The sequence below is a fragment of the Liolophura sinensis genome, chromosome 6 (genome assembly GCF_032854445.1).
Source record: "Liolophura sinensis isolate JHLJ2023 chromosome 6, CUHK_Ljap_v2, whole genome shotgun sequence".
Lineage (NCBI taxonomy): Eukaryota > Metazoa > Mollusca > Polyplacophora > Chitonida > Chitonidae > Liolophura > Liolophura sinensis.
In genome coordinates this window covers 5,241,108-5,256,224 of record NC_088300.1, presented here as the reverse complement: position 1 = coordinate 5,256,224, position 15,117 = coordinate 5,241,108, and the positions used below count along the sequence as shown (strand labels likewise).

Here is a 15,117-nt window from a genome sequence, read left to right as displayed (position 1 = left end):
GAATATTAAATGCACTAGATTACTAAGACTATAGAAATTTGTCATTGTAAACCTAACACATATATATATATATATATATATATATATATATATATATGTCCTGTGTATAGTCCCTGGTAATGTAAACATTGTGTGTACATAGGTTTACGGGAAGTATCCTGGATCCTGTTCACAAACATGATACTCTCATTTCCAGTTAAGAATCTTCCAAACAAATTATAAAGGTAGTTTTTTTGTGTGGACAGGAAACAAGACAAGAGAATTTGCTTTACCTTGTTACTATTTTACTTACATAGTATAAACTAAGTTTCCATTTAGATTTATTTCATTTATTTATTTGATTGGTGTTTGATGCCGCACTCAAAAATATTTTACTTATACGATGGCGGCCAGCATTATAGTGGATGGAAGCCGGGCAGAGCCCGGGGGAAACTCACAACCATCCGCATGTTGCTGGCAGACCTTCCCACATACGAATGGAGAGGAAGCCAGCATGCACTGGATTTGAACTCACAGCGACCTCATTGATGAGAGACGCCTGGGTCATTATGCTGCGCTAGCGTGCTAACCAAATGAGCCACGGAGGCCCCCCCCCCCCATATAGATTTATAATCAAGCTAATATAGATTTACAAATCTATGGAATTCAGTTGATCAGAAAGTACAAATTAAATCTTGTGACAGAAATGAAATGGGCCTTCTAAGCTCTAGTTGTGTAGAACATTAACACTATAAGAAAAGCATGTGTACATATGTGCACAAGTATGTGAAATGATTTGACATTTTAGTTTCAAGTGTAACTGAATAATGGACTTAAAGATAAACTGCCATCATATAGAATACAGGTATTGTATGAAACATTTCAAAAACAGGTTAACTGAGAGGAATTCGATCCTTTTCAATTTCCATACAATAATGCAGTGGAGTTGAGTTAGAAAACTCGTTAGATGAAGTAACACACGCAAAATTACAATTACTATACAAGTAAGTAACGGAGAGAATCAATGAATGAGTATGGTATAAGGCCACCTCAGCAATAAGTAACAATGAGAAGAAACAGATGAAGGAAACATTGCTGCCTTTTGACTAATTGTTCAGTTGCTCTATGCCTTGATGTATAACAACTCTATGATATTCATTTTCAATGAGATATACATTGGGAAATCCCATTACACCAAAGTATTGTTTGAAGGCTTCAAGTATCCTGTTAGGAATTTCACATCGGCAACTTTTTTTTAACATTAATACTCGGGGAAACTAGGTCGCGATACGTCATGATCATTCATAAACACCGGTGTCAATCACCGCGTATTTCAGGAAATTCGGCAATTTGATTGGCGTTGTATGCCGCGCCCAGCCCATATACGGATGTGCTAAATATAGAACACATTGCCTCATTCCAAGGCTATAAGGCTAAGGCGCATGACCAACGACGCGGCTTTAAAATATCCGCTGAACACAGGTACTGTTAGCAAATATTTTAAGTGTTAGACGCTGATATACGGGACAGATTGGACCGTGTGGATTTTGAAAAACCTGTAATGGAGGCAGACACTTCTAACACGGCGGGAGAACGGAAAGACATTAACTTTATCAAATGCGTTGTGGTCGGTGATGGAGCAGTGGGGAAGACCTGCCTGCTCATGAGCTATGCCACCAACAAGTTTCCCACGGAATACGTGCCCACAGTTTTTGATAATTACTCGGGTGAGTGTGTCCATAAGCAGGTGTTTCGCATTCTTTGTCGTTACTTCGTCCCTGGTTGATATAGACCTATGCCCCGAGGCTTGGGGGTGATGGAATTGTTGGAAGGGCCTCATGTCCCTGACAGTCGCGGACCTGATTGAAACCCACTATTATAGCCCTACCCCGTGTTAACGCCGAGCAATAGCCTACTCCTACTTGTAAATAAGCAGCCATTTTCACCCCTGACACAGATATCTCGGTTTAGGATTGACAGAGCCGGATGAAGGAAGATCTCTTACGTTGAATTAGTCATACGTTTCAAACGTATCATGATCATATATGTTCATGCAGTGCTGTTCGTGCATGTATGTATCCCTAATGACAAAGCTTCAGCTGTGACATCCTCGACCATTAGTCTACCTGTATCAACTCTATACCTGTGTTATAACCACCTTTTTATCTGCCTTATATTGGCTATAGGTTCTAATCCGCGCCCTGACTGTAGGCCTACCACCTGTTCATCGTTTGACTGTAGCCTGCATTAATCAATGATCACTGGTGTGGTGCGATACTGGTATCGTACTTTAGATTATCTGTTCCAAACTGTAGTCCATTTGATTTAGGCACATCTGTTTCAGCTACCAGTTTATACATATATATCCCTACACATCTCTAGACCTCTGCCAATCTAAACTCAAGATTCCCAAATCGGTAGCGCTATCTGTGTAGACCACCTGTGCATGTCTCCAACGGTAACCCAAAGTTTCTCCACTGTTTTCTTCCCCAATGATAACTCTAATAAATGTTCTTCAACCCCTCATTCACCCTTACAGTCCATCAGTCTCGGCCTCAAGCCAGAATGCCTTGACCTTTATCTACATGTCCATTTCTATCAATTAGGCTCCACTTCTCGGTCTTCTAACTGCCGCTCTTCCAACCTGGTTGCCATCATCTCCATCTGTACTCCACAAGTGCCAACTTTACCCATTCTAACCATCTTACTCAACATATATCACAGCCCACACACCTGTCCTAACAGCTGATTGCCCACCTGACTCAACAGCAAGCCCGCCTGACTTAACGGCTAGCCCAGCTACTTTGATTAATACACTACCTATATATCTTGACCTCCAATATTGGTATGTTGAACATGTATATGACCAGTGGTAAGATTCAATACATATATACACACCTAATTGTAATCAGTGCATGCCATTCGTATAGCTACTGGAGTTGATGGAAAGTGAGATATCACCTTCCACAGATACATGCTAGCCTTGTGAATAATGAAAAAGAAAAATGTACATAAAAGAAATTATTTTTTTATGGATAAACATGAACATACAAGGATAAACCAAGGTAAACCGGATGGGAGGGAAGGAGTCGAGGAGGCGGGGGTACTTTGACAGAAGCGTCTGACAGGTTGACTCGCCAGCTGATAACCTCGTGTTACACGCCAGATTGAAGATGATGTATTATTTTGTCTGAAAACCTGAGAGTTGTGTAAACAGAAATATATGCTGTAATGTTTATGTTTAGGACAATTGTTCAACATGGCTTCCCGACGTATAAACAGCAGGGTGCCAGTCTAAGCAATGTAAAACATGGACCTAAATGTTTCGTATGCGCCACAATTTTAATAGGGCTTTGCCTGGGAACATGTTTACTTGTGCACAGACTGACTGCCCGTGACTCATTGGTAATATTGAATATTTCCTGATCATGCATATTGTATGGCGAGTTACCACGGGTCCCAGGCCCAATGGGGTATAAGTGTACAAATCCCATGAACAAAAATTCAGGTGCTATCGTAAAGCTGAACATACAGGCCACAAAGTTCTCAGTGTTTTGTCACAAACAATAAACAGGCCAATCTAATTGTAACATATACGTCCTTTCTTCACGCAGAATTTAACATTTAGCAGACCACATACACAATAACAGTGGGCCCACCAACTCTCGGGCGTGGAGATAAGTTTATTTGATTGGTGCTTTATGCAGTGCTGAAAAATATTTCTCTGATTCGAAGTCGGTGAAGATTAGGTAACATGTAGCTGCTGCCAGACATATATTACATGTATGACGTTATCATATTTGGATTTGTCTGCGTTAATACGTTTATTCACTTCCACTTCAGCTGTACATATAAAACATGTAAATTTAATACACGTAAATCACGGCATAAACTACATCTGCAGCATACATATATAACACTAACTTCCTGTATTATACGTGAACGTTTCACCAGTGAAACATGGTGGGATCTTAAAGCCGGGAATCAGACCAAGGATTACGGCATACATACGCTAACGACGTACAAGCTGACAGCTTCTTCAGCAACAGAATTCTGCCTGCATATGTTAACATTAGTGTGACATGTGACGTAATAGAATCGGTGTGAACCCCAAAAATGCTTTAAATAAGTAATCCTTTGTTTTTAAAAACTGACCCAAATCTTTTTCAAAACGGTCCGAAAGCAGGCCATATTCGAAATAAGAAATGATCTCTTCCATCGCCTTGATATTGCGAAACTGCTTACTTGGTGCGGATCTGTTTCCGTATTTAGATATGAACTGTGTATCCATGTTTTAGGTTCGAAGATCAACAGTAAACGTGAAGATGAACATGTGTAACAAACTAGATATAATGGACAAATAGTTGTCTAGCTAGAGACCATAATGCCGAAAGGTAATCCCGTGTGTTTTATTGCCTCACGTGTTACCTTGGGAACGTATAGTAGGTCAGTCAATATTATTACGACTGACAACGTATAATTGTCATGTTTATGTATGCGGTGAAATGGCTGCTTGGTATTTATGACTGTTGATGTATACCTATACATTCAGACGTATGCGGATGAAACAAATGTAAACAAAGGCCTGTGTAAAGGAGTTAATTTACGTTGTAAGAGGTGGATTCGAGTCAGAACAATTTGGCAATTAGCGCTTATGTATGTACATCGAATGTACATATACAAGGTTACATTTAAGCTGTACCCATTGTTTAGCAGGAACAGATTTGTCTTGTTTGTCGTCAGAAATGGCGAGCGTTTGATGGACTTATGACTAGTGTGCATCGCTCCAATTCCCCTTAGCTCTATATCCTTTATTGCACGTACACTATTGTCGCACCGGAGCAAAGTAGGTACATATAGATCAACATTTCAACATGGCCTATAAAATTCACGGCCTGACAGGATTATCCTGAATTCTGTTGTGTTTATTGACCAGTTACTGGTGCATCGTCACCATCCCTGTGTGGGTTGCCACGGCATACACATGCAGCTGTACTGCATGCATTCTGCAGCCCATAGCGATATTTATGTATTTCAGCATGTATACACAGCTGCAAATATAATGGTTCTGGATGAATTGTGCATACATGGGAGAATAAGTGTGGACCACGAGGTTTTAAAGTGTAGGATAGGCCGTCAACATGTTGTATGTTTATGCTTAGTATATGACGACCTACATCTATATAACACACGGCCAGTAGCTCTATACAACACACGGTGCATCGTATCGGACCCCGTGTTAAGCTTTACAGTTTGGGCAGTTGCTTTAATGTTGTGAACAAGAGCATATTCTTTAGCCTGTGGTGAGTTCAAGACCAGCTCATGCAGACTTCCTCTCCGGCTGTACGTGGGAAGGCCTGCAGCAACCTGGAGATGGTCTTGGGTTTCCTCCGGGCTTTGCTCGGTTTCCTCCCACCACAATGCTCAGCGCTGTCTTATAAGTTAAATATTCTTGAGTACGGCGTAAAACACCAGTCAAATACATGAATAAATTTAGTCTAGGGTGACTATGTGACTATCGGGGACTAGTATATATAGGTGTGGTCGGGATGTATGGCCCTGGGTATCGAACACTTCTCAATTGGTCAGGAGCAAGAGTTAATTTTTATTGCCTGAATGAATATTTTCATTATTAACATGATCGAATCAGTTATATCTTTTCAAACAGCCTACTAATCTGCGTACCAAAAGTAAAAAGTTAAGATCTTAAGCAAGCATGCTCTAAACGGATGAAATAAGACACGGCGTGTTCCTCCAGTAGTGTACCTTGGTTCATATGGTAATTCCCTTGGATGGTTTCATTGTTTTTGTCTCCTGCAGTGTGTATGCAGGTTTCCTGCCACACAGGGCATTAGGTTTCATGCACGTTTGATGGTTATTCTACACTCATTGTCCAACCATTACCCGCCCGCTTCGGGACCGGTAGATCCAGGATCAATCCTTGATCGAGTCACACCTAAGACTTTAAAAGAGGAAGTTGTAACTTCCTCGCTTGGCGTTCAGCATGAAGGGGATAGTGCAACGACTGGTTGACCCGTATCAGTATAATGGCTCGGGCGGGACGGCTTACTTGCCTTCGGTAAGTCGTCTCAGTGATGCAGCACTAAATAAAAGAGCGGTGGAAATCCGTCCTGCAACAAGGAGGCACATTACACGTGCATGCACCCTAATGATTCCTTCGTCGTCATATGACTGAAAAATTGTTGAGTACGACGTTAAACCCCAAGCACTCACTCCAACCATTACCATGTTCAAGAAGGATGTGACCTTGAACAGATTTGTATTTAGTGTTCACGTGTCATATTTGTGTGCCCAGGGTGAAGAATATATATATATACAAAGCCATTGTTGGACAAATTGGAAAAAATAACCACTCGAAAAATTGTTTTTATCAGAAATTTTTATGAACCTGGCCTACATGAAAACAAAGCATCGGCGATCCGTAAATGACATAAGTTATATATACAGCCATCTTTTTCAAGTAATGAAACAACACAAACTTATCAACATTCTACGTTATAAACTCCACTATAGTCTATCGACTTATATGTAGTTACGGAGATTGACAATTTTCCTGGTCAAACAAGTGTCAGGCTGTCTTCTCGAGCACTGAATACTGGTTTTTGGCTGGAGGTAATGCAATGTGGGCATGGGAGGTTGTCCCAGTGACTAGACCCTATAGTCCTGCATTGCCGATCTGTCGACGAACTTCGCATAATGTTGCTTCATTCTGTCTATGTATACTCTGATAAGTCCGGGTGCCAGTCTCGGAATATAGGTCGTACTAAGTTGTCCCCAGTCATATAGGACCGTGGTCTCATTTAAAGGGTTTGCAAAACTGAAATAGTAGCTGTAACTTTGATGCCAATTGTTCGATACCAGTGTAGGATGCCCCCAAGAATTTGGCTCATAGCGCTATAACTTAACACATAAATGAGAAAAAAGTGTTTGCGTGCTGCAAGTGTACTCAATGCAGTAAACTGTTTACAAACCGCTTACAGTACATAAATGTGGATTTTCTCCAGATATGACCTGATATGACCTTTGGATATGGCACTGAGCATCCTTGAAACTACATGTTTATCTACACGTGTGTAATTAGCAACGGTGTTAATTTACAGGACATTTTGCTAAACGGATATGGACAATCGAGAGCAAGCATTGATATACCACAACTCGGTTAATGGCCATTCAGTGCCAGTTTGTGTTGGAATTGAGCCGATGAAGCATTGCACGACAGTCTTATTGGCCAAATATTGTGAGCATATATTTTTTCCCTTGTAATTTGAGTCTGCATAATGCCATTGAGCGCATGGGTCGATGTACAATGAAAGTTTGGCATACCTCACCTTGAATCATTGCTCCTACCAACTTTTTGTACAGCTTGTATAAATTCTGTAACATTTCACTAGTCATGTGTATGTTTACTCCACATTTACTCTTGTGCTACACCGTTATAGAGGCCAAGTGCAGTTTTAAAGTAACAGATCAATGAACGAGACTTCGTGCATACACATCTTTTCCAAAAGATTTATCTATTTACTTATTGGGAAGCGCAGAACCTATGTACTGCCGGATATACCCGAGAAATTACATGAGCTATAAACCTGGGAAATATATCACCTGTGTCTGAGAAACCGTGTCATTTTCTCAAGAAACCGTGTCCCACGTACCCAAGAAATCGTGTCATATGATGTACACTTGTATTTGAGAAACCGCGCGCACGAACTGGAGAAACTGTGTCAGTTACCTGGCAAAACTTGCCACGTTTACCTGAGAAAAAGTGCCACATGTAGCTGGTAAAAAGTGCCTATATCAGGATGTCATGATATAGAGGTGTGGTATTGCCGACATAGTCAAAAACCATATAGTCATTCATTCTGATCAACTCAAAAACACGAAGTGTTAAAACTGAGCAGTCTGTCCGAACATATACGGAGATGAATCCACGTGGTTCAGTCTCTAATGTGAACAGGGAAGTAGCATATACATGTATGTCATACACTGACTTCCTCATACGCATTCTGTGCAGTTTTCCGATGTAACTCGTGACTTCAGGACTTTTTCTTTCTGTGTATGGCGCTTAAAGCATTTCAGATATTATAAAAGTTGTATGCCGTATGTTGAATTAAATATACAAGTCCATGTATCATAAGCACAGTCTTTAACTATGCCGGTATATTATACGTGCCTTTTTAATTTTTGGGTAAGGTGCATACATACAGTGTTTGTTGAGGTGCATACATAAGGTGCTTGTTGAGGGGCTGGCATACAGCGTTTATTGAGATGCATACATGTAGTGTTTATTGAGGGGCATCCGTCCAGTATGTGTTGAGGTGCATGAACTCAGAACATTAACTTGGTTTGATGCATACAGTTGTTTGCTCTGGGATCAAATAAATCTATCTGGAAACCACTTATGTAGCATTGGTCAATGAGGTGACGGGATCATTTCATCCGACGCTTGCTTTCATTTGTTTTATACCTCAGTCATCGGGTTGCATTTAGATGTGATGGTTTATTCTTGATGCTATAGTTTCTTTTTATAGGCGCTCTCCATACCGGTACCTCTGTAACCGCTCTCCACAGCAGTACCTCTATAACCGCTCTTCATACCGGTACCTCTGTAACCGCTCTCCACAGCAGTACCTCTATAACCGCTCTCCACACCGGCACCTCTATAACCGCTCTCCACACCGGCACCTCTATAACCGCTCTCCATACCGGTACCTCTATAACCACTCTGAAGTATTAGGACGCCGCACATGCGTTTCAAACAACTATAAGGATCGACTATGTTTCAAAATACACGGTAAATACACGCATATACCATGAAATCATGTTTCTGAAGTCTCTATGTAGTTGTTGTCATTTATAGATAATATCAAACATATGGCAAGGTGTTGATTATAATGGTCATTCACTAATGCCCACACATAATTGTGAAACGAATGTATCACTAAAGATTTCTTAATGGGGCTTGTGGACAACCGTGATAACCATCTACAAAGCTCTGACACACACTTAACGTCTGTTAGAGATCTGTATAATCACACTTAAGACACTTTCAAATGCATTTTTAAGCCATTTAGGACCATGTCCTCGCCATGAAAACTTAATCAGCTGATCCACTGAATTAATTAAACCAAGCCTGCTGAGTGGTCTCCAGTAATAATCTCATATTGTCCCTTCTGATTTATCATTCGTCATCAGAGATGTGCACACGCACCTGTGAAATTTTAAACTGTGACATGCACAATAGAAAATGCAGAATAAATTATGCCATGTATAAAAATAATGCTTTAATAATAGGGTACATATATTCAGTGTCTTATTTTAGTTATGCAAAACTATTTGCATGTGTATGAGTATAACAAACTGATAGCCTGCTGCATATAATTATCCTGGTAAATCCAGGACATGCTCATAAATATCAATATGGACCAGCAAACAAAAGCGACTCTAATGTTTATAAGATTGTAAATAAGATATTCGATGCAAGGCCAGATCAGTGGTAATCATATGAAAATTTGTTTATTTATTTTCAAAGTTAATCAACTCCCTTTCAGTTTTCCCCTCCTAAGCGGATAGCAGTTTACCGAAACACTGTCGTTTCAAGTTGTTGTTGAAAAAAACGTTATCATTAAAGTCGAGAAACTCCTTATGGTTAGTGAACCCGATCGTGTATATATGAGGACACGATAGCCAGAGCTATATATATATATATATATATATATGCCCTAACACGTCAAGTGCTGACCAGTATGTTGGTGTAAATATATAGTTCTACATAGTACATCAGCCAGTGACCCCACAGTGTATATCTAGATTAGGTGCACTGACACGTATACTGTGATTTAGGTCATTAGTTTTGGCCTTAGAGTATGTAGGTGTATATATATATATGTGTAGCCATAGAGATTTTGATACGTGACTTTTTTGTAACCTGTATATAAATGTGCGATTATGAAATTTGGGTCCAGTGTATAGGAGTATATAGAGACAATAAATGCCTGGGATTTTTTTCTCGGAAATAATGGCGCGTATAAACGTTGGTCTATATGCTTGTTTTTCAAGGTGACTGAGTTGAGGGTAAATTGCATAGATCTGATTTATAAGCTGCTGAAAAGAAAGTCGATTAATTACTGTTTGTATTGTGCGGTTTGATTTGTTTTCTATTTCTTGCTTCAGTCTTTTTTATTGCCATTCGATCCTATGTGCCCTTTTGATTTCTTTTTACATTGCATCTTAACGCTGTCAATCTGTGCTTGAAAATCTTTTTATTCCAACATATCTCATGAGTTTCTAAGGTAATACCTGTTTGTTACAACACAAGGTTTCTGAAGGACCCGTTTGGCGGGTGGGAAATAACAATAGCATATAGTCATTACTCGGTAAAAGACGAAAGAAAGTTCAAAAGTTGTGTGATTTTTATTTCCAGGAAGCCACCTTAACCTGTATAGTTTCATATTTATGTATTACAAATGTATTTCAGCCTGTTTTGCAGAAGTAAAAAATAATGTCTTCGTAACAATAATATGTACAAATGTTTTCTTTTGATTGAATATATGTTGAGCAAAGTAAGAATGGGCTAACAAACCGGTCTTTTATGAACATGTTCGTGAAAAGACCAATTGTTCATTAATTGGGAGACGTCGTATGTTATATGTGACAAGAAATGTATGTCCACATAAGGCTAGAACAATTTGTCACTGTTGGACACCCGATATAGTGCTTGCTTACTCATCGGGTTCAGCCACGGCATGTTGTGTGCTCATCGAGTATAGCCACATCATGTTGCTTGCTCATCGGGCATAGCCACAGCATGTGGTGTGCTCATCGAGTATAGCCACAGCATGTTGTGTGCTCAGCGGGCATAGCCACATCATGTTGTGTGCTCATCGAGTATAGCCACAGCATGTTGTTTGCTCATCGGGCATAGCCACAGCATGTGGTGTGCTTATCGGGTATAGCCACAGCATGTTGTGTGCTCATCGGGTATAGCCACAGCATGTGGTGTGCTCAACGAGTATAGCCACAGCATCTTGTGTGCTCATCGAGTAGAGCCACAGCATGTGGTGTGCTCATCGAGTATAGCCACAGCATGTGGTGTGCTCATCGGGTTTAGCCATAGCATGTTGTGTGCTCATCGAGTATAGCCACATCATGTTGCTTGCTCATCGGGCATAGCCACAGCATGTGATGTGCTCATCGGGTATAGCCACAGCATGTGGTGTGCTCATCGGCTATAGCCACAGCATGTGGTGTGTTCATCGGGTATAGCCACAGCATGATGTGTGCTCATCGGGTATAGCCACAGCATGATGTGTGCTCATCGGGTATAGCCACAGCATGTGGTGTGCTCATCGGGTATAGCCACAGCATGTGGTGTGCTCATCGGGTTTAGCCATAGCATGTTGTGTGCTCATCGGGTGTGTTCATCGGGTATAGCCACAGCATGTGGTGTGCTCATCGGGTATAGCCACAGCATGTGGTGTGCTCATCGGGTTTAGCCATAGCATGTTGTGTGCTCATCGGGTATAGCCACAGCATGTGGTGTGCTCATCGGGTATAGTCACGGCATGTTGTTTGCTGATAGGGTTGATAACCACAGCAACTTGTTTAGGTGGACATATAGGTCAATACGTATACACAGAGTTCTCTACATTATGGGATACGCATAGTGATCTGTTAGTCTTTGACGTATAACCTGATGTAACTTTTTGTATTTTCAGTTTCCGTGTCGATAGCTGGGAACCCTTATCAACTGGGACTGTTTGATACGGCAGGACAGGTCAGTGTTTGTAATTCTGTTGCTGTGTTTAGGATTTCTCACGCAAAATCTCTTTTATTTTAGAATACCATCTGATTAAAAACACTCTAAACTCCATTACATTTTTTTTTTCTGAAAAAAAAAGATTTAGTTTACATTCAACAGTTTTTGTCTTAATGGCAGTAAATATAGTTATTCAACAACTGTGGTAATTTTTCTCCCACCGAATCATGATATCGAAAGATATCAGAGGGTTTTCTCAGCAAAGTCTCTCTTATGTTTCCATATAATGTTAAATATGCTCTTTGTAGATTTAATTGTACCAAGATTTTCTCATACAGTACCATAACAATATTATAATCCCTGCTAAGTACTTATCTTAAAGGCCTTTCAGTCATTTGGCTAGGAATTCCACTGAATATCAGCTAATTCATTCAGACCATTTTCAGCTTGTTTTTGACGTGTAATACAACTCCTAACGGAAAGTAAATGATTCCCGCCTTCTGTTTTGCAGGAAGAGTATCAAGGATTAAGAATGCTGTCTTATCCGTCAACAAATGTTTTTGTTGTCTGCTTCTCTATTGTGAATCCGGAGTCGTACCAAAATGTGGAACAGGTGTGGGTTCCGGAAATACGCCATCACATGCCACATACGCCATTTGTGCTGTGTGGAACACAGATGGACCTACGCACAGACGAAGCTACTTTACAAAAACTACAGAAAAAACTGCACAAACCTGTCTCAAAGGAAATGGGCTTGAAATTAGCCAAAAGACTGGGAGCTGTGGTTTATACGGAGTGTTCATCCCTGACACAAGAAGGTCTCAAGGACGTTTTTGATGAAGCCTTACTAGCAGTGTTGGAGCCTAAAGAGAACAAACCCCAGAAGAGCAAATCATGTGGCAAATGTCTTTTGTTGTGATATTTTATTTGCCTGTGCGGTGTGAACTGTGGTACATGCATGCCATGTGAATACAGGAGTTCATGTATAGTGGTGAAATCCTGAGGTTATAATTGTATCATTTTGTCCACAGAAACAGACTTGACACCGCCTTGGCATCCTTTGCCAAAAGAGTTATCCCTCTCACACTTCCGAGATCATGCTCATAACGTCACTGTAAAATGTACAAGTTCACCATTTCTGTACATATAGGGGTGTATATCCTTGCAACATGTGATAATGTGCATATAACGATTCGTTGAAATGAGTACCTAGCGCTGTATCTGCTCATTTATGTAGGGTGGCCTTATACCTCCCCGACCGGAGCGTGTGTATGAGTACAATCGCAAGTCAAATCACGGGGGAAGATAGTGATGTACGCACGCAGCATCAATATGTTAGCCATACGTGGGAAGGTCTTCCTGCAACTTGCGGATGGTCGTGGGTTTCCACCGGGCTCTGCCCGGCTGGCTGCCGTCTTATAAGTGAAATATTCTTGAGTACGGCGTAAAACACCAATCAAGTAAATAAATCAATACTTCAGCACCTGTCAAGCTGGCATCTTCCCGTTTTGCCCATCCTCTGGCAACCCGCTGACACGTGATCAGTTTGGATACCCATTAAAAGTAAGAACCCCATTGAACAGGAAGCTGCTGCCTATTATACAAGATTCAAGAAATATTTATGCGAATGCAGGAATACGTGGATGTTATTGGAATTAATGGTACCTAACAGAGTGAAAGTCACAAAAGTGATCAGCCAAGCGATCTCACAAGCTAATATTTTGTCGTTTTCATCTGTATGTCTATGTTACCCAATGAGATGAATGGTTATACATCTATATGGAATTGGCTAAGCATTCTGGCGCTGGCGTTAGATACATTCGCGTCTTCGTTGTATAGAGTATGAATGGAAATATTGAATGACATTGTGTGTAGAGTGCTGATGTAAACACAGTTTATTGCTTTTTTATGTAAATATCACTTATATGACAATTCCCGTCTAAAATTTTACAAATATGTCAATATGATGGTGTATAAAATGAAAATTTTTAAATCTTCCCTCTATATATTTTAGAAATTTTGACTGTTTCAATGTTCTCTGAGAAACACTAGTCTCTGCATTCCCAATGACATTCTAAAGTCGACAGACATGAATTTGTTTAGTATATTCCAGCTCAGCATAATACAAATGCACATACACTGAGAACAAACCCAAGAAACTGCATATATTTGGCGTTTCAGCAGTTTGACAGTTTTATTTGTCATCTCCTGCAGACCTGACAAAACATGTGAAAATATTTAAACCTCACATATTTGACTTCATGTCTGTTCAGTTTCATTATGTTATGCATACTGGTCGACCAACAAGATATTCCAGTTTACAGCTTACAGCTTACATTTCTCTGCTCTTATGTTTCTGGGATTTTCCTTTTTAATATCTAGAATATTAATAGTTACCTAGCGCGGTTTATAACAGTTTATAATAAGTTAAGATTTTACTTTGTCTCTGAATCTCTTTTCTACGTATGGCAGTGTGTGTCATCGACAATTTGTGGATACGTTGGTGATTTGGTGTTATGACACAACATTCATATGCTGTGATGGTTGGTATAGTATAGTATATGGAACACAGCTTTAAATGCCTTTTCTGTTATACGTCACTAAATGATTATCTTGTCGCTTTAAATCGAACCTATTTTTCATCATTCCATTTCCTTTCATTCATTTTACCAAGCTGTATTCGCGATCAGATAAGCTAATAGTGAGTTTTTCATATATTTCTGTTAAGAGTTTTATTTAGTCTAAGAATAATCAGGTGACATATCCAATCTATATATTTTCCTAAATCACCATTTTCATCACCACTTTGACATTCCACCCAAAATTACTATAGACCTATATACTTGCTTAAACCGCCTGTTTGTTCGCAGTAACTGACATAAACAAAGTTTTAGTGAATATTTGAGTATCCCGCGCCCGCAAACTTCACGCCCAGTGGATGCAGTATGTATGGAATCATCTCGTGTAGCCCGGTACGATAACATGGGTCTAATATGTAGTTCAGCTGGTCAGTGGCATCAGATGATCTGCGCGGACGTGTTATGGCATGACATGAGACAAGTGGATATACATTAAGGTGGGACAGTGGTATGGCAACAGACAAGTGAATATAGGCTAACGTAGGACAGTGATATGACAACAGACGTGGAAATATACTAATGTACGACAGCGGTGTTAAAACAGGCACAAACGCTACTAAGGTGTTGGAAAACAAGCAATTGGACACGTGCTAAGTTAGCATAGCGGTATAACGGCAGACAAGTGGACACACTCTAAAGTAGAACAATGGTGTGACCTACAAATCACCCCACTACGTTAAGCAAAATTGCGTAGCCATCTATACAGCATATTCAACCCAGTGC

General features: G+C 40.2%; 1 protein-coding gene across 1 annotated transcript; it reads left to right on the top strand.

The window, feature by feature from the left end:
* Positions 1-1,321: 1,321 nt before the first annotated feature.
* On the top strand, positions 1,322-14,079 carry LOC135469189 (cdc42 homolog). The gene is made up of 3 exons (XM_064747733.1): positions 1,322-1,706; positions 11,715-11,773; positions 12,267-14,079. The coding sequence occupies exons 1-3, from the start codon at positions 1,541-1,543 to the stop codon at positions 12,672-12,674; spliced, it is 633 nt and encodes a 210-aa protein (XP_064603803.1). The 5' UTR covers positions 1,322-1,540; the 3' UTR covers positions 12,675-14,079.
* Positions 14,080-15,117: the final 1,038 nt, after the last annotated feature.